General features: G+C 43.9%; 1 protein-coding gene across 1 annotated transcript in view; it reads left to right on the top strand.

Moving 5' to 3' along the window:
• The window catches only part of CCDC175 (coiled-coil domain containing 175), a 182,128-nt gene that overhangs the window by 39,268 nt on the left and 120,138 nt on the right, over positions 1–22,722 (top strand). The window contains exons 5-9 of the mRNA XM_069733423.1: positions 358–586; positions 1,081–1,203; positions 2,042–2,151; positions 2,689–2,770; positions 13,986–14,122. Of these exons, the coding sequence (XP_069589524.1) occupies positions 358–586; positions 1,081–1,203; positions 2,042–2,151; positions 2,689–2,770; positions 13,986–14,122 (681 nt within the window). The remainder of the gene's footprint in view (positions 1–357; positions 587–1,080; positions 1,204–2,041; positions 2,152–2,688; positions 2,771–13,985; positions 14,123–22,722) is intronic.

The following is a 22,722-nucleotide window of genomic DNA, read 5'->3' as shown; positions in this document are numbered from 1 at the left end:
CTTCTAATCACTGCTCTCACTGTCCAAAACTGTGTGCTTGTTCAAATTCCCTGTTATCTCTATATGCAAATACATTGATAGTAATATAGCCTGCCCTGCCAGAAACCAGGCAGTATGGAAACTGCAGACCAATGAGCTGCTCAAGAGACTACTTGAGAATACCAATAAGGGAAGTGGAGAATTATAGCTGTATATGAAAAATAAAACCGGGCTCCAACCGCAATAAAAAATATATTCGACTATAAATCGGCACAGAAATGCTTTAATACATGACCACTGAATTGCTTTTTATTGGTCGGGTTTTATGATGGAGATGTTATTTGCTGACATGTACAATGAATTTCATTGTATTCATAGCCAACAGGGGGAAACCTTATGGGACAAACATCAAGAAGCAGTCGATCTCCTAAACCAGCAGATGGCAGGCAAAGCCCATCAGAGCATTCGTGTAAATGAGACCCACAACAAGCGAAAAGAAGCTGAGGAAGCAGTCATCGAATATCAACACAGGACTGAAGACCTGGCGGAGGACATGGCTGTAGAAAAGCTGAAGTTTATGGAGGAGATGGAAAGACTAACTGCAGAGGTGCACATAGTCATCACATTGGACAATATTAATTTTAAAGCTTGGCAATTAAAAGCAGCTTGATTATTTAGTTGTCACTTTATGATTCCCAAAACTACATTTACAAGTACTTGTATTTTAGCTTTTGCTGCATTTCAAGTTGGAAGCTTGTAATAAATTATAACTAAATATTGCTCGAAATTAACATTGTTGACACTTTTTGCTGCAAATTCACAAAATCGTGTGGATCTTGCTACAGATTCCCCTGCAGACTAGCACAATCTCCTCTTAATAAAAAAGTACTCCGCTCTGCTGGGAATACCTTTGCTCATAGCAGGGCTTTTATGCCGGGCATCGACTTCTATGGTGACTTTTCATTCCATGTGTCCACTACCACCGCATTTTAATGAATATTGGCCAAACTATATGTTGTGGAAGCACATATTAAAAAGAACCCTATGAAATAAAATGTGAGAATCATAAACACTTATTTATGAACATGATTGGCTGTCTAGATTGCAGAAACACAAAGACAGACTGAAATCCAAGATGCCAGAAATGCAGAAAAGAAAGTGTATCTCAGCCAGAGAAGGTCGGTGCTATACGAAGTGGAAGAGAAAATTAACATGGAAAAAGAGGTAAGATGCGGAAGTTAGAGATCGAAAAAAGTACAGTATAATAGCTGATATGTATAGCAAATGGGAATGTATGTATCATTATATGATCAGATTTATAGTATACCAAACCCATACTGTGCAACAAAAGAACTAATTAATGAAGTAGGAATATAACAGGATCAGGCACCCGTACACGCAAGAGCGGGGGTGTTGGAATTACCGTATTTTCTTCTTTCCTAACATCTGTTGAGGAAAGTCGGGAGGCCTCCTTACACATCAGAAGGACGGTCTGTCCTGTCAGCGTCAGCTAACTTTAGTCTAAAGTGTATGGGGGTCTTTAGTGTCATGTACTTCAGCACTGTTCCCCAACCATTGGCACAGGAGCCACGTGTGCCGCAGTATACCTATCAGTAGATGCTATGGCCACATGTCCTTCTGTCTGCTCACATCCTTGACCCTGAATACAATAGTAGAATAAAAGATATAATATCATTGGTTTCCTTACCTCCGTACAGTCATCTGATGGCCGGGGACTAGTGAAGATCGAATGTGCTCTGATAAAGTGCTGTCTGAGTGTCTTCGGCATGCTCGAATAATACGTTCAAGTCTCCGCATCGGCATGTCTCGCGGCTGTTTGACAGCTGCAACACATGCAGAGATTGTCTAACAAACAGGAAATCCCTGCATGCGTTGCAACTGTCAAATAGCCGCAAGACACTCCAAAGACTGCATGCTCAGCTGACACCTTATCCGATCACGTTTGCACATCACTACCGGGGACCCCAAATGCTGAGCTATGTATGTATGGTCACTAGAAGTATTGTACACATTTTTATTTTTCTCTTTTTTTTTTTTTCAGAATATATCTTCTATGAAGGGCAAAGTTTTACTTCTGGAAGCTTCACATGGACGACTGACCAATAAACTAGACCTGCAAAAGAAACAGTCAGCAGATACCAGAAACAAAATGTAAGTTTTAGCAAATACAACTATAGCAATAATAGATGTTCCTGCGCATCCGTAGGCAGAGTATCAATCTTCAGGAAATTTGTGAGGCCAAAAGCATTGTCTGAATTGAAAATTATGTTAGGGAGACTAAGAACCTTATTCCCATTAGATGCCTGTACCCATTATAATCTATATTGAGGTGGGCAGACACAAGCTGAGGTTTTAGCGCTAGGATCGGGACGTCCTAATGGGTACACCTTGTCGCAGTGGGATGGCTTTTTTGCTTTTTTGATCAAAATTGAAAATGCTGTTAACGAACCCCTATGTTATTTACATGTACTATTTACTTATGCAGGGTATACGCTCATTTTGCTCTTAGGTTTAACCCATTAGATGGTTGGCTATTCCTGTCAAAATGAGTGGGCTTGGACAGCATTTATCTACCGTGTATGGCGCCTTTAATATGTGAATATTGTGCTGCTGTTTGCATAATCGATTGTCTTAACACTGATGTTTCTAACAACTTGAATTCACAAATTGTCGTTTTAAACTTCTTAGAGATATTCTACAGCTGCACATTGCGAATAGGACAGAGATTTTTTACAATCAAAGCCACTCTTTGAAAGATGAAATATCAAAGGTAAGTGGCTTTAGTGTTAGAATTATAATGTTTATGGTTAAAAAAATTATTTCAGATTATAAGAATCAGTGTTAAGTATATTATTGTCAAAGGATCCAGTCTGATGTAAAAAAAATAAAACAAATAATACTCGCCCTACTGCCATTCTTCATAAATGGAAACGGCAACATATCTGCGGCTTTCTCTTTATTTGTATGGGAGTTCTGAAAATGTCCTTGCATGCTTATTCTGAAACAATTTTTGAGGCTCATACAAATTCATATTCAAACCAAATGGAGACTAGAGTATAATCCAAAATATTCAATTTTATTAGCAACAATCACATAGAAATATAAATAATGCAATCCAGAGTCTGGTTGGCTACACTATAAGGAGCATACTGGCTAGGTATTAAAATATATGTAAAGTGCATAGTGCAAATACATGTAAACAATCATTGTTCAAAAACAGCAAATTGGTTTGGAATCCTTCAAAAATCACCAAAAATATAAACAAGGATATGCCTCCTGATGAAGTAACCACAAAACGTGCGTTAGGACGACGGGGTTCTACTGGTTTTTGAGTAAGTTTCCTTCATTATTAGGCTGTGTTCACACGTTGCGTTTTTTTCGCGGTTTTTCCCGATAAAAACGCTATAAAACCGCAAAAAAAGCGCATACAATAAGCATCCCATCATTTAGAATGAATTCCGCATGTTTTGTGCACATGATGCGTTTTTTTCCGCGAAAAAAACGCATCGCGGCAAAAAACGCAGCATGTTCATTAATTTTCCGTTTTTTTTTTTGCGGATTTCCCACTCCAAAATGCATTGGGAAGTGTCCGGAAAAAAACGCGGCAAAAACGCATGCGGTTTTCTTGCGGATTTCTTGCAGAAAATGTCCGGGATTCTCAGGAATTTTCTGCAAGAAATCCTGAACGTGTGCACATAGCCTTAGTGATGAGCGAATAGCATTGTTGCTCAGGTGATCTCCGAGTATTTTGTAGTGCTCGGACATTTAGTTTTCCTCGCCTCAGCTGCATGATTTACGGCTGCTAGCCAGGCTGAATACATGTGAGGAATGCCTGTTTGTTAGGGAATTCTCACATGTATTCAGGCTGTCCAGCAGCCGTAAATCATGCAGCTGAGGCGAGAAAAACTAAATGTTCCAGCACTACAAAATACTCGGAGATCACGCGAGCATGCTCAGGGAGACCCGAGCAACAATGCTACACTCATCACTATTCATTATCCATTATAATTCATTTTATGTAGATGTGACTACATAGTGCCGTTTCCCACTGGCCACACTTAATTCACTTGGTATTTACACAGAAAGTGTTAGTGATTAAAGGGACACTGTCACCTGAATTTGGAGGGAACAATCTTCAGCCATGGAGGCGGGGTTTTTGGGTTTTTGATTCACCCTTTCCTTACCCGCTGGCTGCATGCTGGCTGCAATATAGGATTGAAGTTCATTCTCTGTCCTTCATAGTACACGTCTGCGCTGTGCAAGATTGCCTTGTGTAGGCATGTACTACGGAGGACAGAGAATGAACTTCAATCCAATATTGCAGCCAGCATGCAGCCAGCGGGTAAGGAAAGGGTGCATCAAAAACCCCAAAACCCCGCCTCCATGGCTGAAGATTGTTCCCTCCAAATTCAGGTGACAGTGTCCCTTTAAGGCTGGTTTCACACTTGTGCTTGGCTGGTCTGCATATGACTGTGTACATCCTCCATTAAGCTCCACCTACGCTCCGCTTACTTACGCATGTGTCGTCCTGCGTACCTATCTTTAACATTGGGTACGCAGGGAAATGCATTGTATGCGGATGCGTCCACATGCGGCGTTTTGACATGCCCGCCGACCGCACGGGAACGCAACTTTTTGCAAAAACCTCACTTGTTGAATGTACATCTGGCAGAGGTCTGGGAGAAGCTGCTCAGTTAAATAGGCGTGGCAATCATCCGGGATAGTGAACACTGGGAGACAGCTGACGCCTCCCAGTCACAGATTGGATAGTCAAGCTGTCAGTCAACACACTGACAGTTCAGCACGCCCCTGTACCGAATTGGACGGCCGAGCTGTCAGTAACTGCATCTCAGGCACACTGAGGGGTGGAACCGTGACACCAGCAAGTTCATCTCTGAATGGCTTAAGAAAAACAAAACGAAGATTTTGGAGTAACCTAGTCAAAGTCCTGACCTTAATCTGATTGAGATGCTGTGGCATGACATTAAGAAGACAGTCCATGCTCAGAATCCCTCCAATGTGACTGAATTACAACAATTCTGCAAAGATCAGTGGGCCAAAATTCCTCCAGAGCGTTATAAAAGACTCATTGCCAATTATCTCAAACACTTAACTGCAGTTGTTGCTGCTAAGGGTGACCCAACAAGTTATTAGGTTTAGGGGGGCAATCACTTTTTCACACATGGCCCTGTGGGTTTGGATTTCTTTTAGACATTCATTTAAAAACTGCATTTTGTGTTTTACTTGTGGCATCTTTGTCTAATATTTAAATTTGTTTGTTGATCTGAAACATTTAAGTTTGACAAACATGCAAAAGAATAGGAAATCCGGAAGGGGGCAAACACTTTTTCACTTAACTGTATGTGAGCTGTAACCTGACCATTAGATGCACCACATATATAAATCATAACAAACCCTATAAAATACAAATGTTATTTCTTAATTTAAAATGCCACCAAAACTGTGGCTACCACCACACAAACTCACAAACACCGTGAACCAACAACTGATTTAAGGGATACTTTTTCCCTGTTTTGGTGCCTACACTGATACCTTCCTAGTTGGGGGGGTTCGCACCCTAGGGGGGGCGTTGTGGCGCCCACGCTCAACGATGGCCAGCCCTATGGCCCCTAGATACACCCTTCCAAATCTATTGGGCCCCTCTACCCAGATAAGTAGCTAAAGGATCCCCTAATGTCTAAACAAAGGTCACACCTATAACTAAGGAAATCCTGATCCCCAAACCATGTTTAAAAACAATAGGGAACATATATCTTGGCATAAAGCGGCAATATACATAGATTTGGCATGATACCAGTCTATACTTTTATATCAGTGTAGGCACCATTTAAGATATCCCCTTAGTGACCGAGCCAAATTTTTGAAATCTGACCAGTGTCACTTTATGTGGTAATAACTCTGCAACGCTTCAACAAATCCCAGTGATTTTGAGATTGTTTTTTCGTGACACATTTTACTTTATGATAATGGTAAATTTTGTTCAACATTTTTTGTGTTTATTTATAAAAAATATCAAAAATTTGAGAAAAATGTTAAAAAATTAGCAATTTTCTAAATTTTAATGATTATCCCTTTAATCCAGATAGTCATACAACAGCAAACCATTAATAAATAACATTTCCCACATGTCGGCTTTACATCAGCACCATTTGTAAAATGTTATTTCATTTTGTTAGCATTTTAGGAGGTTTAAAAATGTAGCAGCAATTTTTCATTTTTTCAAAGAAATTTACAAAATTTATTTTTTTAGGGACTTATCCATGTTTGAAGTGACTTTAGGGGTCTCATATATTGGGAAACCCACAAACGTGATACCATTTTAAAAACAGCACCCCCTGACATATTCAAAACTGCTGTCAGGTAGTTTATTAACGCTTCAGGTGCTTTACAGGAATTAATGCAAAGTGGTATGACAGAAATGAAAATGTGTATTTTTACCACCTAAATGCATCTAACTTCTGAACAGGTTACTACAGCCGTCAGACTCTAAGGCCGCTATTTGGTCATGAATTGCCATGGCAAACATCAGGACCACACAATCTTGATCTGAGGGCACCAATTGTGACAAAGAAGAAGCCCCCACACTCTGTTAACCATTTATAATGATGTAGTCACTATTGACAGCAGCATCTAAGGGGTTAAACAGATTTAGATGGTGCAAATACTGATCGTGGCTAGTACAGCAAGTTGTCAGCTATAGTGCACAGCCGACAGATGATGGATTGTCATCTGTATGGGGAGGCTATTCTCTTATATGTCAGGTCAGTTAAAAGACGTATTGACGGTCATTAAGGGGTTAAATCAGTTTTTGGTGTTTGTGAGTTTGTGTGGTGGTAGCAACAGTTTTGGTGTCATTTTAAATTAAGCAATACAATTTGTATTTTATAGGGTTTGTTATTATTTATATATTTGATAGGTACCCTGGATTACTAATCTAACTTTAACCCCTTCACGACATGCGCCGTACTAGTACTGCGCATGCCGTGTCACCCCGTTTGATGTGGGCTCCGGCGGTGAGCCCACATTAAAGTCGTGACATGTCAGCTGTTTTGTACAGCTGACATGTGTGCGCAATAGCGGCGGGTGAAATCGCTATTCACCCGCCGCTATTAACCTGTTAAATGCCGCTGTCAAACACAGACAGCGGCATTTAACTACCGCATCCGGCCGGGCGGCCGGATATGACGTCATCGCCGACCCCCGATCATGTGACGGGGGTCGGCGATGACGTCATATATGCATCAGGAAGGTAACCATAGAGGTCCTTGAGACCTCTATGGTTACTGATGCAGGCCTGCTGTGAGCGCCCCCCTGTGGTCAGCGCTCACAGCACACCTGCATTTCAGCTACATAGCAGCGATCTGATGATCGCTGCTATGTAGCAGAGCCGATCAGGCTATGCCAGCTTCTAGCCTCCCATGGAGGCTATTGAAGCATGGCACAAGTAAAAAAAAAATGTTTTTAAAAATATGAAAAAAAAAATATAAAAAATATAAAAGTTTAAATCACCCCCCTTTCGCCCCATCCTAAATAAAACAATAAAAAAATATCAAATATACACATATTTGGTATTGCCGTGTTCAGAATCGCCCGATCTATCAATTAAAAAAAAGCATTAACCTGATCGCTAAACGGCGTAGCGAGAAAAAAAATCAGAAACGCCAGAATTACGTTTTTTTTGGTCGCCGCGACATTGCATTAAAATGCAATAACGGGTGATCAAAACGTATCTGCACAAAAATGGTATAATTAAAAACATCAGCTCGGCACGCAAAAAATAAGCCCTCACCCGACCCCAGATCACGAAAAATGGAGACGCTACGGGTATCGGAAAATGGCACTTTTTTTTTTTTTTTAGCAAAGTTTGGAATTTTTTTTCACCACCTAGATAAAAAATAACCTAGTCATGTTAGGTGTCTATGAACTCGTAATGACCTTGAGAATCATAATGGCAGGTCAGTTTTAGCATTTAGTGAACCTAGCAAAAAAGCCAAACAAAAAACAAGTGTGGGATTGCACTTTTTTTGCAATTTCACCGCACTTGGAATTTTTTTCCCGTTTTCTAGTAAAAGACATGGTAAAACCAATGGTGTCGTTCAAAAGTACAACTTGTCCTGCAAAAAATAAGCCCTCAAATGACCATATTGACGGAAAAATAAAAAAGTTATGGCTCAGGGAAGGAGGGAAGTGAAAAACGAAAACGCAAAAATGAAAAAAGGCCGCGACTTGAAGGGGTTAAAATCATTAGATGCACCACCCATCACTCCTCCATCTGTAAAGTAGCTGTGATATTGACCTACATACTCAATATGAACCCTCAAAGCCTACGGTCTGCACGAACAGTTCCTGAGCTACATGCAGAAGATGTGTCACGCTAGAGAGGAGATTCTGAACTGTAGTAGCAGAGCTGTAACCGCAATGGCTGATGAAACTGAGCTGGAACAGCGATGACTGATGAAGCAGAGCCGGAACAGTAATGATTGATACGTCAGAACCGGAACAGCAATGATTGATGTGTCGGAGCCGGATGAGCTATGATTGATGCGTTGGAAACCGGAACAGCTATGATTGATGCGTCGGAGCTGGAACAGTTATGATTGATGCGTCGACCCCTGCACATTGCTGTTGTCACTGCACATCCCCCGAGCCGTGAAGATGTATTATCACATGTCTCAATAAAGACTGTCTTCACTCCACTCCAGGATCGGTGAGTGCTGCCGCATTTTTCCATGACAAGGCTATGATTGATGCGTCGGAGCCGGAACAGCAATGATTGATGCGTTGGAGCCGGAACAGCTGTGATTGATGCGTCGGAGCCGGAACAGCAATGATTGATGCGTTGGAGCCGGAACACCTGTGATTGATGTGTCAGAGCCGGAACCGCTATGATTGATGCGTCGGAGCCGGAACAGCTATTATTGATGCGTCGGAGCCGTAACAGCAATCATTGATGCGTCAGAGCCGGAACAGCAATGATTGATGCGTCGGAGCCGGAACAGCAATGATTGATGCGTCGGAGCCGGAACAGCAATGATTGATGCGTCGGAGCCGGAACAGCAATGATTGATGCGTCGGAACCGGAACAGCTATGATTGATGCGTCGGAGCCGTAACAGCAATGATTGATGCGTCAGAGCCGGAACAGCAATGAATGATGCGTCGGAGCCGGAACAGCTATGATTGATGTGTCGGAGCCGGAACAGCTATGATTAATGTGTCGGAGCCGGGACAGTGATGATAATTGATGCGTCGACCCCCTGCACATTCCTGTTGTCACTGCACATCCCCCGAGCTGTGAAGATGTATTATCACATGTCTCAATAAAGACTGTCTTCACTCCAGGATCGGTGAGTGCTGCCGCATTTTTCTATGACAAGGCTATGATTGATGCGTCGGAGCCGGAACAGCAATGATTGATGTGTCGGAGCCGGAACAGCTGTGATTGATGCGTCGGAGCCGGAACAGCAATGATTGATGCGTTGGAGCCGGAACACCTGTGATTGATGCGTCAGAGCCGGAACCGCTATGATTGATGCGTCGGAGCCGGAACAGCTATTATTGATGCGTCGGAGCCGTAACAGCAATCATTTATGCGTCAGAGCCGGAACAGCAATGATTGATGTGTCAGAGCCGGAACAGCAATGATTGATGCGTCGGAGCCGGAACAGCTATGATTGATGCGTCGGAGCCGTAACAGCAATGATTGATGCGTCAGAGCCGGAACAGCAATGAATGATGCGTCGGAGCCGGAACAGCTATGATTGATGTGTCGGAGCCGGAACAGCTATGATTAATGTGTCGGAGCCGGGACAGTGATGATAATTGATGCGTCGACCCCTGCACATTCCTGTTGTCACTGCACATCCTCCGAGCCGTGAAGATGTATTATCACATGTCTCAATAAAGACTGTCTTCACTCCAGGATCGGTGAGTGCTGCCGCATTTTTCTATGACAAGGCTATGATTGATGCGTCGGAGCCGGAACAGCAATGATTGATGCGTCGGAGCCGGAACAGCTGTGATTGATGCGTCGGAGCCGGAACAGTAATGATTGATGCGTTAGAGCCGGAACACCTGTGATTGATGCGTCAGAGCCGGAACCGCTATGATTGATGCGTCGGAGCCGGAACAGCTATTATTGATGCGTCGGAGCCGTAACAGCAATCATTGATGCGTCAGAGTCGGAACAGCAATGATTGATGCGTCGGAGCCGGAACAGCAATGATTGATGCGTCGGAGCCGGAACAGCAATGATTGATGCGTCGGAGCCGGAACAGCAATGATTGATGCGTCGGAGCCGGAACAGCAATGATTGATGCGTCGGAACCGGAACAGCTATGATTGATGCGTCGGAGCCGTAACAGCAGTGATTGATGCGTCAGAGCCGGAACAGCAATGAATGATGCGTCGGAGCCGGAACAGCTATGATTGATGTGTCGGAGCCGGAACAGCTATGATTGATGTGTCGGAGCCGGAACAGCTATGATTGATGTGTCGGAGCTGGGACAGTGATGATAATTGATGCGGCAGTCGGGAGAGAGCGAGGGCTGATCTATGAGGGTTGTAGCAACAGGGCAGTGCTGGAACAGTATAATATAGATGTTTCAGATGTTCTGCATAGTGTAGCGGCTGCCTGAGCTGGGCTAATGATGTAATTGGAGGCCATTGGGTTGTTGGCAGTGGATGGCAGTGCTCGGTACTGGGAGCAGCACAAGTGACTGACTAGCATTTTCGTAGTATAATATTATATTTAATGTTGTCATTTATTTATAGATTGTGCCATCATGGGTTTTAAACTTTTTCTTTCCAAACTTGAAATGTCGTTTTTTATCTTTGATGCAAATATCTTATAAACTTTTCAACGGATTCACACTGAAATCTATGGGAAAAAAATCTCTTTTTTTTGTCTAAAATAAATAATAGGGTTTCATTTAACTTTTTAGGACTGTTTGGCTTCCACTGCCTCTATGGATCACCGTACATGGCATACTGCAGAACGAGTTACAGGTAACCTGACTGTAGATTCTTGCTGTCTGAACAATGGTCAGCATGAATCGGACATTGGCTGCTTGAATCGCTGCCGTGTTTCATTGAAAAGATTGTGCGACTCTGATCACAAGTCCGAGTGATTATTGGGGAGAGACCTGTTGGTGTAGAGCAGCGGGATGAGCAGGGACGCTGCCTTGGACTAGTCATCTGAGATGCATGACCCTTCAGTCAGCTTTTCTAAGTATGGTTTCTCTGAAATGCCGCAGTAAAGCATACACAACTGCAATAGACCATGGTTCGGGCAGCATAAATCTACCGTCAGAACCCCTTTTACATGTGAATTCATCAGTGGGCTCCTTCTCACAGAAGAATCTGAAAGCCTTACCTCCTTTTTTTTTTTTTTTAACTTTCTTTATAGCTGATTTATAAGCAAAGGATCAGTTATCAACTTTAAAATCATCTTAAAGGGAACCTGTCACCCCGTTTTTTCAGATTGAGATATAAATACTGTTAAATAGGGCCTGCGCTGTGCGTTACTATAGTGTATGTAGTGTACCCTGATTCCCCACCTATGCTGAGAAATACATTACCAAAGTCGCCGTTTTCGCCTGTCAATCAGGCTGGTCAGGTCGGGTGGGCGTGGTGACATCGCTCTTTTCTTCCCCAGCTTTCCGTTGGTGGCGTAGTGGTGTGCGCATGTCGCAGTGACGAATCCACTGCGCGCACGTGAAGAAGCAGCGCGCGATCTGCGCTATTACCCCCTGTCATCGGTGGGGGCGGCCATCTTCCTGGGGCCGCGCGTGCGCAGATAGAGTGCTCTGCTGCACGGGGCTTCAGGAAAATGGCCGCGGGATGCCGCGCGTGTGCAGAAGAGATCGCGGCGGCCATTTTCCCAAAGCCGAGATGCAAACGTGTTTTTAATCCAATATGGAAGTACGAACTCCCCTTGCCCCAAACTATTGGCTATGTAGTATTGGTAGAAATTACTGATCATGAAATCAATGCTTGTGTATGGCCACCATGATGGGTAACAAGCTGGCTAATCCTCTGCTAGTACAGTGGGGAAAAAAGTATTTAGTCAGCGACCAATTGTGCAAGTTCCCCCACTTAAAAAAGACGAGAGGCCTGTAATTGACATAAAAAGTAGACCACAACTATGACAGTCAAAATGAGAAAACAAATCCAGAAAATCACTGTGTCTGATTTGGTAAGATTTATTTTGCAAATTATGGTGGAAAATAAGTATTTAGTCATTAACAAAAGCTCTTCTCAATATTTTGTTATATATCCTTTGTTGGCAGTGGCAGAGGTCAAACGTTTTCTGTAAGTCTTCACAAGGTTGGCGCACACTGTTGGTGGGATGTTGGCCCATTCCTCCATGCAGATCTGCTCTAGAGCAGTGATGTTTTGGGCCTGCTGTGGGCAACACGGACTTTCAACTCCCTCCAAAGGTTTTCCATGGGATTGAGATCTGGAGACTAGCTAGGCCACTCCAGGACCTTCACATGCTTCTTACGAAGCAACTCCTTCGTTGCTCTGGCGGTGTGCTTGGTATCATTATCATGCTGAAAAATCTATCCACGTTTTATCTTCAATGCCCTTGCTGATGGAAGGAGGTTTGCACTCAAAATCTCACTATACATGGCCCCATTCATTCTTTCATGTACACGGATCAGTCATTCTGGTCCCTTTGCGGAGAAATGGCCCCAAAGCATGATGTTGCCACCCCCTTGCTTCACAGTAGGTATGGTGTTCTTTGGATGCAACTCGGCATTCTGTCTCCTCCAAAAACAATGAGTTTTGTTTCTACCAAACAGTTCTACTTTGGTTTCATCAGACCATATGACATTCTCCCAATACTTTTCTGGATAATCCAAATGTTCTCTAGCAAACTTCAGACGGGTCCGGACATGTACTGGCTTAAGCAGGGGGGCACATGTGGCACTGCAGGATCTGAGTCCCTGGCTGCGTAGTGTGTTACTGATGGTAGCCTTTGTTACGGTGGTCCAAGCTCTATGTAGGTCATTCCCTAGGTCCCCCGTGTGGTTCTGGGATTTTTGCTCATCATTCTTGTGATCATTTTGACCCCACGGGGTGAGATCTTGCGTGGAGCCCCAGAACGAGGGAGATTATCAGTGGTCTTGTATGTCTTCCATTTTCTTATTATTGCTCCCACAGTTGATTTCATCGCAACAAGCTGCTTGTATATTTCAGATTCTGTCTTCCCAGCCTGGTGCAGGGCTACAATTTTGTTTCTAGTGTCCTTCGACAGCTCTTTGGTCTTCACCATAGTGGAGTTTGGAGTGTGACTGTTTGAGGTTGTGGACAGGTGTCTTTTATACTGATAACAAGTTCAAACAGGTGCCAATACTACAGGTAATGAGTGGAGGACAGAGGAGCCTCTTAAAGAAGAAGTTAGAATGTAATAGAATGTAAGTCCGCAAGGACAGGGTCCTCTCCCCTCTGTACCAGTCTGTAAACTTGTTTACTGTAAACGATATCTATAACCCTGTATGTAACCCTTTCTCATGTACAGCACCATGGAATTAATGGTGCTATATAAATAAATAATAATAATAATAGTTACAGGTCTGTGAGAGCCAGAAATCTTGCATGTTTTTAGGTGACCAAATACTTATTTTCTACCATATTTTGCAAAATAAATCTTGTTAAATCAGACAAGGTGATTTTCTCATTTTGACTCTCATAGTTGTGGTCTACCTATGATGTCAATTGCAGGCCTCTCTCATCTTTTTAATTGGAAGAACTTGCACAATTGGTCGCTGACTAAATATTTTTTTTCCCCACTGTATAAATCTACTCATATTTTGATGTTTTCTTTTCTGAATGCTGCTCATTTTGGATATTACTGTATTTCATGATACATTGAATAATTTGGAAATTATTTTTGCATAGATTTACATTGGGTGTAAGTTTTTTTTGTTTGTTTAATTTTGTATTTTTTTTTACTCCTAGTTAGATGAGCAAATGAATTCTGCTGAAATATTACACGAGTCTCTGACAGAGAAGCATAAAGATCTGAAGCTGAAATACCAGACGGCATCCGAGGACGAAGACAGGCAGCAAGCAATAAAGAAGGACGTGGCTAAACGGTGAGATTGCGCTTGTTTCATATCAAGCATCTATGAATATAAAATCAAGGGCATAAATCAGAATGGACACCGTGCAGGATCCATATCATACGACGACAGGCATGAGACCTAAGGTTTTCTGTGAATAGTATATACAGGTGCATCTCACAAAATTAGAATATCACCAAAAAGTTATTATTATTATTATTATTTATTGTTATAGCGCCATTTATTCCATGGCGCTTTACATGTGAGGAGGGGTATGCATAATAAAAACAAGTACAATAATCTTAAACAATACAATTCATAACTGGTACAGGAGGAGTGAGGACCCTGCCCGCGAAGGCTCACAATCTACAAGGGATGGGTGAGGATACAGTAGGCGAGGATAGAGCTGGTCATGCAGCGGTTTGGTCGATCGGTGGTTACTGCAGGTTGTAGGCTTGTCGGAAGAGGTGGGTTTTCAGGTTCTTTTTGAAGGTTTCGATGGTAGGCGAGAGTCTGATGTGTTGTGGTAGAGGGTTCCAGAGTAGGGGTGATACGCGAGAGAAATCTTGTATACGATTGTGGGAAGAGGAGATAAGAGGGGAGTAGAGTAGGAGATCTTGTGAGGATCGGAGGTTGCGTGTAGGTAAGTACCGGGAGACGAGGTCACAGATGTATGGAGGAGACAGGTTGTGGATGGCTTTGTACGTCATGGTTATTGGAGTCTCTTGGCAATGGGGAGCCAGTGAAGGGATTGACAGAGGGAAGAGGCCGCGGAATAGCGGGGGGACAGGTGGATTAGTCGGGCAGCAGGGTTTAGAATAGATTGGAGGGATGCGAGAGTGTTAGAGGGGAGGCCACAGAGCAGGAGGTTGCAATAGTCAAGGCAAGAGATGATGAGGGCATGGACTAGGGTTTTTGCAGATTCATGGTTGAGGAATGAACGGATTCGTGAAATATTTTTGAGTTGAAGTCGGCAGGAAGTGGAAAGGGCTTGGATATGTGGTTTGAAGGATAGATTTAATTTATTTCAGTTCTTCAATATAAAAAGTGAAACTCATATTTTATATAGTCATTACTAGAGATGAGCAAATATTTCAATTTTCGGTTCGGATTACGTTCGCCGAATTTGCAATATTCGCCGATTAATTCGCTGAACATAGCTGAATGCCATTCACGTCAATTAGAGGCAAAAACAAACGCATGCACAACACCTTTGTTAACCAGGAGTGTTCACATTGCCAAAAATTATTGGCAGACACCACAAAAGTGGAATCAATTTCACCACAGTAGAAATAGTATAATAGGGACTGACAGGTCTTCTACTACACCCACAGGGCGTGTTCACATTTAAAAAAATGCTGACAAAACACATCAAATGAGGGACAAACACCAGGAAAGTGGCCTCAATTCACACTGGTATGCTGCGATCACTAGCGGGTTGGGGAATACTCGCTTGGCAACAGGATAAACATTGTCACGGTTTTCCACATAAACAGTCCATTTTGGTTATATCATTAATGTCCATGGAACACAACAGGCACCAATCCATGACATTAGGATGCAGACTGTAAACATGCTAGACCTTATTCCGTCCAGTTACCATGGATGACCGCACAGTTCATTAACTGACCATCGTCAGTGCTTACCATCCCCCATCTCTGGGTTACCTTCCTGGAGCTTCTGCTCCACACGCTGACCTACTGACAGTGCTCTCTCCTGGGGAAGCTGCCGAACTGGGATCACCGTCCCTGTGACCAGTGCACTCCCGACAGTCCAGATCCTCAGACGGACGATAGCTTCCCCAAATGCAGTGCCATCACTGACATACGGCCTCTCTGTGTGCTGTTCAGGACGTCCGTCCCCACTTGGAACTGTCCAATACACAGGCCACCAGATCCATGGCCTCACCATGGGCTCTTGAAGACGTCCGTCCCGACCCGGGACCGTCCAACACACAGGCCTTCCAGGAACTTACGCACGGACCAATCAGGTCCATACATTCTCTCACATGTGACCACACCATGGTCACATTACGTACTAGTAAGCACTCTTATAGGTGGGAGGTGTGTGTGGTTAGCCAGACCCGCCCAGCTCTCTGACTAACCCTGTAAGCCTTCCTTTAAAGCTACACAACAATACTTGTGGGACTACAGGTCCCAGAACAACATTATCGGCTTACGGTGCAGAGGATTCTCCTGGGCAACACATACTGGCCATTTACAATAATGCCGGACATTGTCTCATCATCACAGTTATGCCTGCAACTGCCATGCATTCCCATGGCCTCAATATGCCTCCGTGCGCATTCTGAGGGAGAACATGAAGTGCCCCCTAGCTGTAGCAGTGGTCACTGCATTACAACCCAGAGTATAAATTGTAGCATGGCACTGCAGCAATAGCCAGGCATGAGGTATCGGGGTCTGGGACAGCATTTACAGCTTTCAATTGAACGTCACAGTAAGACAAGGTGGGTGAGGGATCGGTGTAGGCCCCCTTTGCTGGAGGCCCTGATACCACATGCAACAGCTCTACCTGCTTTCATGCTGAGCCACACTCAGGTGGCACAAATATCAGTTTTCTAGACTAACATTGTCAGAAAAATTTAAGTATAGTAACATGTGTAGTTGAGTCCAAGGAAGTGGAGGTCTGACTGTCTCGGAGGCCTACTGTTACTGGCAACATGCATGAAGGAGACCCAACCAGGAGTGTTCACATTGCCAAAAATTATTGGCAGACACCACAAGAGTGGAATCAATTTCACCACAGTAGAAATAGTATAATAGGGACTGACAGGTCTTCTACTACACCCACAAGGCGTGTTCACATTTAAAAAAATGAGTGCCTGACACCACCGAAGTGGAATAACTGTCATGAGAATAGAAATCGTATAATTGAGACCGAGACGTCTTCCAGTACAGCTAACCCAGCAGATGTAGACCAACCATGACTGTTCACATTTCCACAAATTTGTGTTAGCAGCAGCCACATCAGGCACAGAAGCCACACTAAAGATATCACAGAGTGCAGTTACGTGACATTAATGCATCACACTAAAAAATGCAATATCACCTAGTCTGTACAGTCTGTGGAGATCCAAGACTTGTTCATCTTAATGAAACTTAGGCGGCCTACACTTTCATGGGACAGCCAGCTGCGCTTATCCGTCAGGACACCACCAGCATCGCTGAAGACACGTTCTGAGAGAATGTTGGCTGCCGGGCATGATAAAACCTCAAAGGCATGTGAGGCGAGCTCAGGCCACTCCTCCATTTTAGAAGACAGACCAAAATGTGACAGGGTCCAAACCGTCCCTTATGGTATTGATATTTAGTTCTAGATACTTCTGCACCATCCTCTCCATTTGTTCACCACGTGTAAGCCTTGGACTCTGTTGTGCTGGTGCATGAGTTGGTCTAAAAAAAGTGTTAAAGGACTCGCAGAAATTGCTTCTTCCACTTCCACCCCTGCTGCTGCTAATGTTTTGGCATTGATGAATTGACGTGCCGGAGGTTGGAAGTCTACAGCTGTGATGTAAACTGTGTGCTTCACTGCTGTCTTGGGGAAAACCTCTCTTAGGCTACTTTCACACTGGCGTTTTTTTGAATACGTCGCAATGCGTCGTTTAGGGGAAAAAACGTTTTTGCCCCATAGAGTAACATTACCGACGCATTGCGACGTATTGTCACACGTCGCAACCGTCGTGCGACGGTTGCGCCGTGTTGTGGTGGACCGCCGGGAGCAAAAAACGTTAAATGTAACGTTTTTTGCTGCCGACGGACCGCTTTTTCCGACTGCGCATGCGCAGCCGGAACTCCGCCCCCACCTCCCCGCACCTCACAATGGGGCAGCGGATGCGCCGGAGAAATGCATCCGCTGCACCCGTTGTGCGGCGCATCAAACGCTAGCGTCGGAATCTTGGCCTGACGCAATGCGACGGGCCGAATCCGACGCTAGTGTGAAAGTAGCCTAAAGGCTGTGGAAAAGTGTGTTTCGATACTCCTGCATTTGCGGGTCACTTTCTAGGGCGGGAATCGTCTGGCAAAATTTGGTTTTATAACGTGGATCTAATAAAGTGGCAACCCAGTGGTCATCATTAATCCTAATCCTAACTCTATGGGGATCATGTTGCATATGTCGGGCTCTATCATGAGGTCCAAGCCCATACTGTGTTGGTGGCTGGGTAACAATGAGGCTCGTTTTCTCCGTCCTCTACCGCCAACCACGAACAATAGAGAGGGGAGGGATTATCCTCTTCATCTGACAGTTACTCGCTCATCACTTCTTCCTCCTCCATTTGTTCCTCGGATCTTGTAACTTCGATAAGTTTGTCTGTTATCATCACCAGCCCCCCTGGATCTCAGTACTCCACCCTCCCTTGGCACCCACCTGTGTGACGACAGCCTTGAAGATAGAGACAATGTTATCCCTTCCGTATCCTCTGCTTCCTCCTCTTCTTCTGGGACCACCATCTCCTACTGAAGGCTATTCATAGTCTGCTCCAGCATATACAGTACAGACCAAAAGTTTGGACACACCTTCTCATTTAAAGATTTTTCTGTTTTTTTATAACTATAAAAATTGTACATTCACACTGAAGGCATCAAAACTATGAATTAACACATGTGGAATTATATACTTAACAAAAAAGTGTGAAACAACTGAAATTATGTCATATTCTAGGTTCTTCAAAGTAGCCACCTTTTTGCTTTGATGACTGCTTTGCACACTCTTGGCATTCTCTTGATGAGCTTCAAGAGGTTGTCACCGGCATTGGTCTTCCAACAATCTTAAAGGAGTTCCCAGAGATGCTTAGCACTTGTTGGCCCATTTGCCTCCACTCTGCGGTCCAGCTCACCCCAAACCATCTCGATTGGGTTCAGGTCTGGTGACTGTGGAGGCCAAGTCATCTGGCGTAGCACCCCATCACTCTCCTTCTTGGTCAAATAGCCCTTACATAGTCTGGAGGTGTGTTTGGGGTCATTGTCCTGTTGAAAAATAAATGATGGTCCAAATAAACGCAAACCGGATGGAATAGCATGCAGCTGCAAGATGGTGTGGTAGCCATGCTGGTTCAGTATGCCTTCAATTTTGAATAAATCCCCAACTGTGTCACCAGCAAAGCACCCCCACACCATCACACCTCCTCCTCCATGCTTCACGGTGGGAAACAGGCATGTAGAGTCCATCCGTTCACCTTTTCTGCGTCGCACAAAGACACAGTGGTTGGAACCAAAGATCTCAAATTTGGACTCATCAGACCAAAGCACAGATTTCCACTGATCTAATGTCCATTCCTTGTGTTCTTTAGCCCAAACAAGTCTCTTCTGCTTGTTGCCTGTCCTTAGCAGTGGTTTCCTAGCAGCTATTTTACCATGAAGGCCTGCTGCACAAAGTCTCCTCATAACAGTTGATGTAGAGATGTGTCTGCTGCTAGAACTCTGTGTGGCATTGACCTGGTCTCTAATCTGAGCTGCTGTTAACCTGTGATTTCTGAGGCTGGTGACTCGGATAAACTTATCCTCAGAAGCAGAGGTGACTCTTGGTCTTCCTTTCCTGGGGCGGTCCTCATGTGAGCCAGTTTCTTTGTAGCGCTTGATGGTTTTTGCCACTGCACTTGGGGACACTTTCAAAGTTTTCCCAATTTTTCGGACTGACTGACCTTCATTTTTAAAGTAATGATGGCCACTCGTTTTTCTTTACTTAGCTGCTTTTTTATTGCCATAATCCAAATTCTAACAGTCTATTCAGTAGGACTATCAGTTGTGTATCCACCAGACTTCTGCACAACACAACTGATGTCCCAACCTCATTTATAAGGCAAGAAATCCCACTTATTAAACATGACAGGGCACACCTCTGAATTGAAAACCATTCCCGGTGACTCTTGAAGCTCATCAAGAGAATGCCAAGAGTGTGCAAAGCAGTCATCAAAGCAAAAGGTGGCTACTTTGAAGAACCTAGAATATAAGACATAATTTCAGTTGTTTTACACTTTTTTGTTAAGTACCTATATAATTCCACATGTGTTAAGTCATAGTTTTGTTGCCTTCAGTGTGAATGTACAATTTTCTTAGTCATGAAAATACAGAAACATCTTTAAATGAGAAGGTGTGTCCAAACTTTTGGTCTGTACTGTAGATGACCGGAATAGTGATGCTGATGACAGCGTCATCAATGCTAACCATATTCGTAGACATTTCGAAACTATGCAGAAGGGTGCAGAGGTACTTAATCTGTTCACAATCTGTAAATGTGATATGCACCATGTCCGTACTGCGTTGGCCCAGGCTATATGACATGACATACTGCGTCAGAGCGCATTGCTGCTGCCACAGTCGCTGCAACAGGTGCAGAGTGGAGTTCCACCGTGTCGGCATATCGCATATCAACCTGTTAACTGGCGTGGACAAAGACCTCTGTATCTATGCAATTCTATGACTAGAGGGGTGCGAACGGTGGAAATGAGCACACAGCTTACGTGCTTTCTGGAGCAGCTCACCGAGGCTAGGATAGTGGCTGAGAAAACACTGTACCACTAAGTTGAGGACATGAGCCATGCAAGGCACATGTGTGGCGGCCTTAGGGCCGCCACCAGGTTCGCACTGTTATCGGACATGGCCTTCCCTGGATGAAGGTTCAGCGGAGACAGCCATTGATCAAACTCAGCCTGGAGAGCTGTCCACAACTCTTCAGCTGTATGACTGCAATCTCCAAGGCATATCAATTTTAAGACTGCCTGATTGCGGTGAGCCCTGGCTGTACAGTACGGAGGTGGTGGGGTTTCGCTCTGCACTGTTAGAACGAGTGTCTCGTGAAGGCAGAGGTTGTGGGCGCAGGTGGAGCCCTAGAGGAGATACAGGAGGCAGAAGCAGTGGAGGAAGTGTTAAATGTAGAGGTTTGTCCTGCAAGCCTTGGGGATTCCAAGACTTGTGGAGCAGCGCCTGTCCCCTCAGCCACCAGAGTCACCCAGTGCCCAGTCAGCGAGATGTAATGCGCTTGGCCATGCTTACTCGTTCAAGTGTCTGTGGTGAAATGCACTCTGGCAGACAGAGATTTTGTCAAGGAACAGGTGATGTTGTCTGTGACATGCTGGTGTAGCGCAGGCACAGCTTTCTTAGAAAAGTATTGGCGACTGGGTAATTGGTACTGGGGGACTGCAACGGCCATCAGCTTTCAGAAACCGTCTGTATCTACCAGGCGGAAAGGCAGCATTTTCATGTCCAACAGATTGGAGATGTTGGAGTTCAACCTCTTAGCTTTGTCATGCATAGGAGGAAACAATCTTTTGATACGGTGCCACACAAAAGGTTGATACATAAAATGAGAATAATGGGGATAGGCGAAAATATGTGTAAGTGGGTTAAGAGCTGGCTCAGGGATAGGAAACAAAGGGTGGTTATTAATGGAGCACACTCGGACTGGGTCGCGGTTAGCAGTGGGGTATCACAGGGGTCAGTATTGGGCCCTCTTCTTTTTAACATATTTATTAATGACCTTTTATGGGGGCATACAGAGCAGAATTTCAATATTTGCAGATGACACTAAACTCTGCAGGGTAATCAATACAGAGGAGGACAATTTTATATTTCAGGATGATGTAAACTTGAAGCTTGGGCTAATAAATGGCAATTGAGCTTTAATGGGGATAAATGTAAGGTCATGCACTTGGGTAGAAGTAATAAGATTTATAACTATGTGCTTCATTCTAAAACTCTGGGCAAAACCGTCAGTGAAAAAGACCTGGGTGTATGGGTGGATGACAAACTCATATTTAGTGGTCAGTGTCAGGCAGCTGCTACAAAGGGAAATAAAATAATGGGATGCATAGCTGCTCATGAGGAGAACATAATTTTACCTCTATACAAGTCACTAGTTCGATCACACTTAGAATACTGTGCACAGTTCTGGTCTCCGGTGTATAAGAAAGACATAGCTGAACTAGAGCGGGTGCAGAGAAGAGCGACCAAGGTTATTAGAGGACTGGGGGGTCTGCAATACCAAGATAGGTTATTACACTTGGGTCTATTTAGTTTGGAAAAAACGAACGCTAAGGGGTGATCTTATTTTAATGTATATATGAGGGGACAGTACAAAGACCTTTCTGATGATCTTTTTAATCATAGACCTGAGACAGGGTCAAGGGGGCATCCTCTAAGTCTGGAGGAAAGAAGGTTTAAGAATAATCACAGACGCGGATTCTTTACTGTAAGAGCAGTGAGACTATGGAACTCTCTGCCGTATGATGTTGTAATGAGTGATTTATTGCTTAAATTTAAGAGGGGACTGGATGCCTTTATTGAAAAGTATAATGTTACAGGTTATATATACTAGGTTCCTTGATAGGGTGTTGATCCAGGGAACTAGTCTGATTGTCGTTTGTGGAGTCGGGAAGGAATTTTTTCCCCAATGTGGAGCTTACTCTTGGCCACATGGGGTTTTTTTTTTTTGCCTTCTTCTGGATCAACATGTTAGGGCATGTTAGGTTAGGCTATGGGTTGAACTAGATGGACTTAAAGATTTCCTTCAACCTTAATAACTATGTTACTATGTTTTACATTACCACAACTGCGGAACTGTGGGCTGGCTGCAGTGCTGTGAGAGGGCGGAGTACGGTGAACTGGCTTTAAAGAAAA

Source organism: Ranitomeya imitator, chromosome 1, assembly GCF_032444005.1.
Source record: "Ranitomeya imitator isolate aRanImi1 chromosome 1, aRanImi1.pri, whole genome shotgun sequence".
NCBI lineage: Eukaryota > Metazoa > Chordata > Amphibia > Anura > Dendrobatidae > Ranitomeya > Ranitomeya imitator.
Note: the sequence above shows the minus strand (reverse complement) of the source record. Positions and strands in the feature narration are given on the sequence as shown.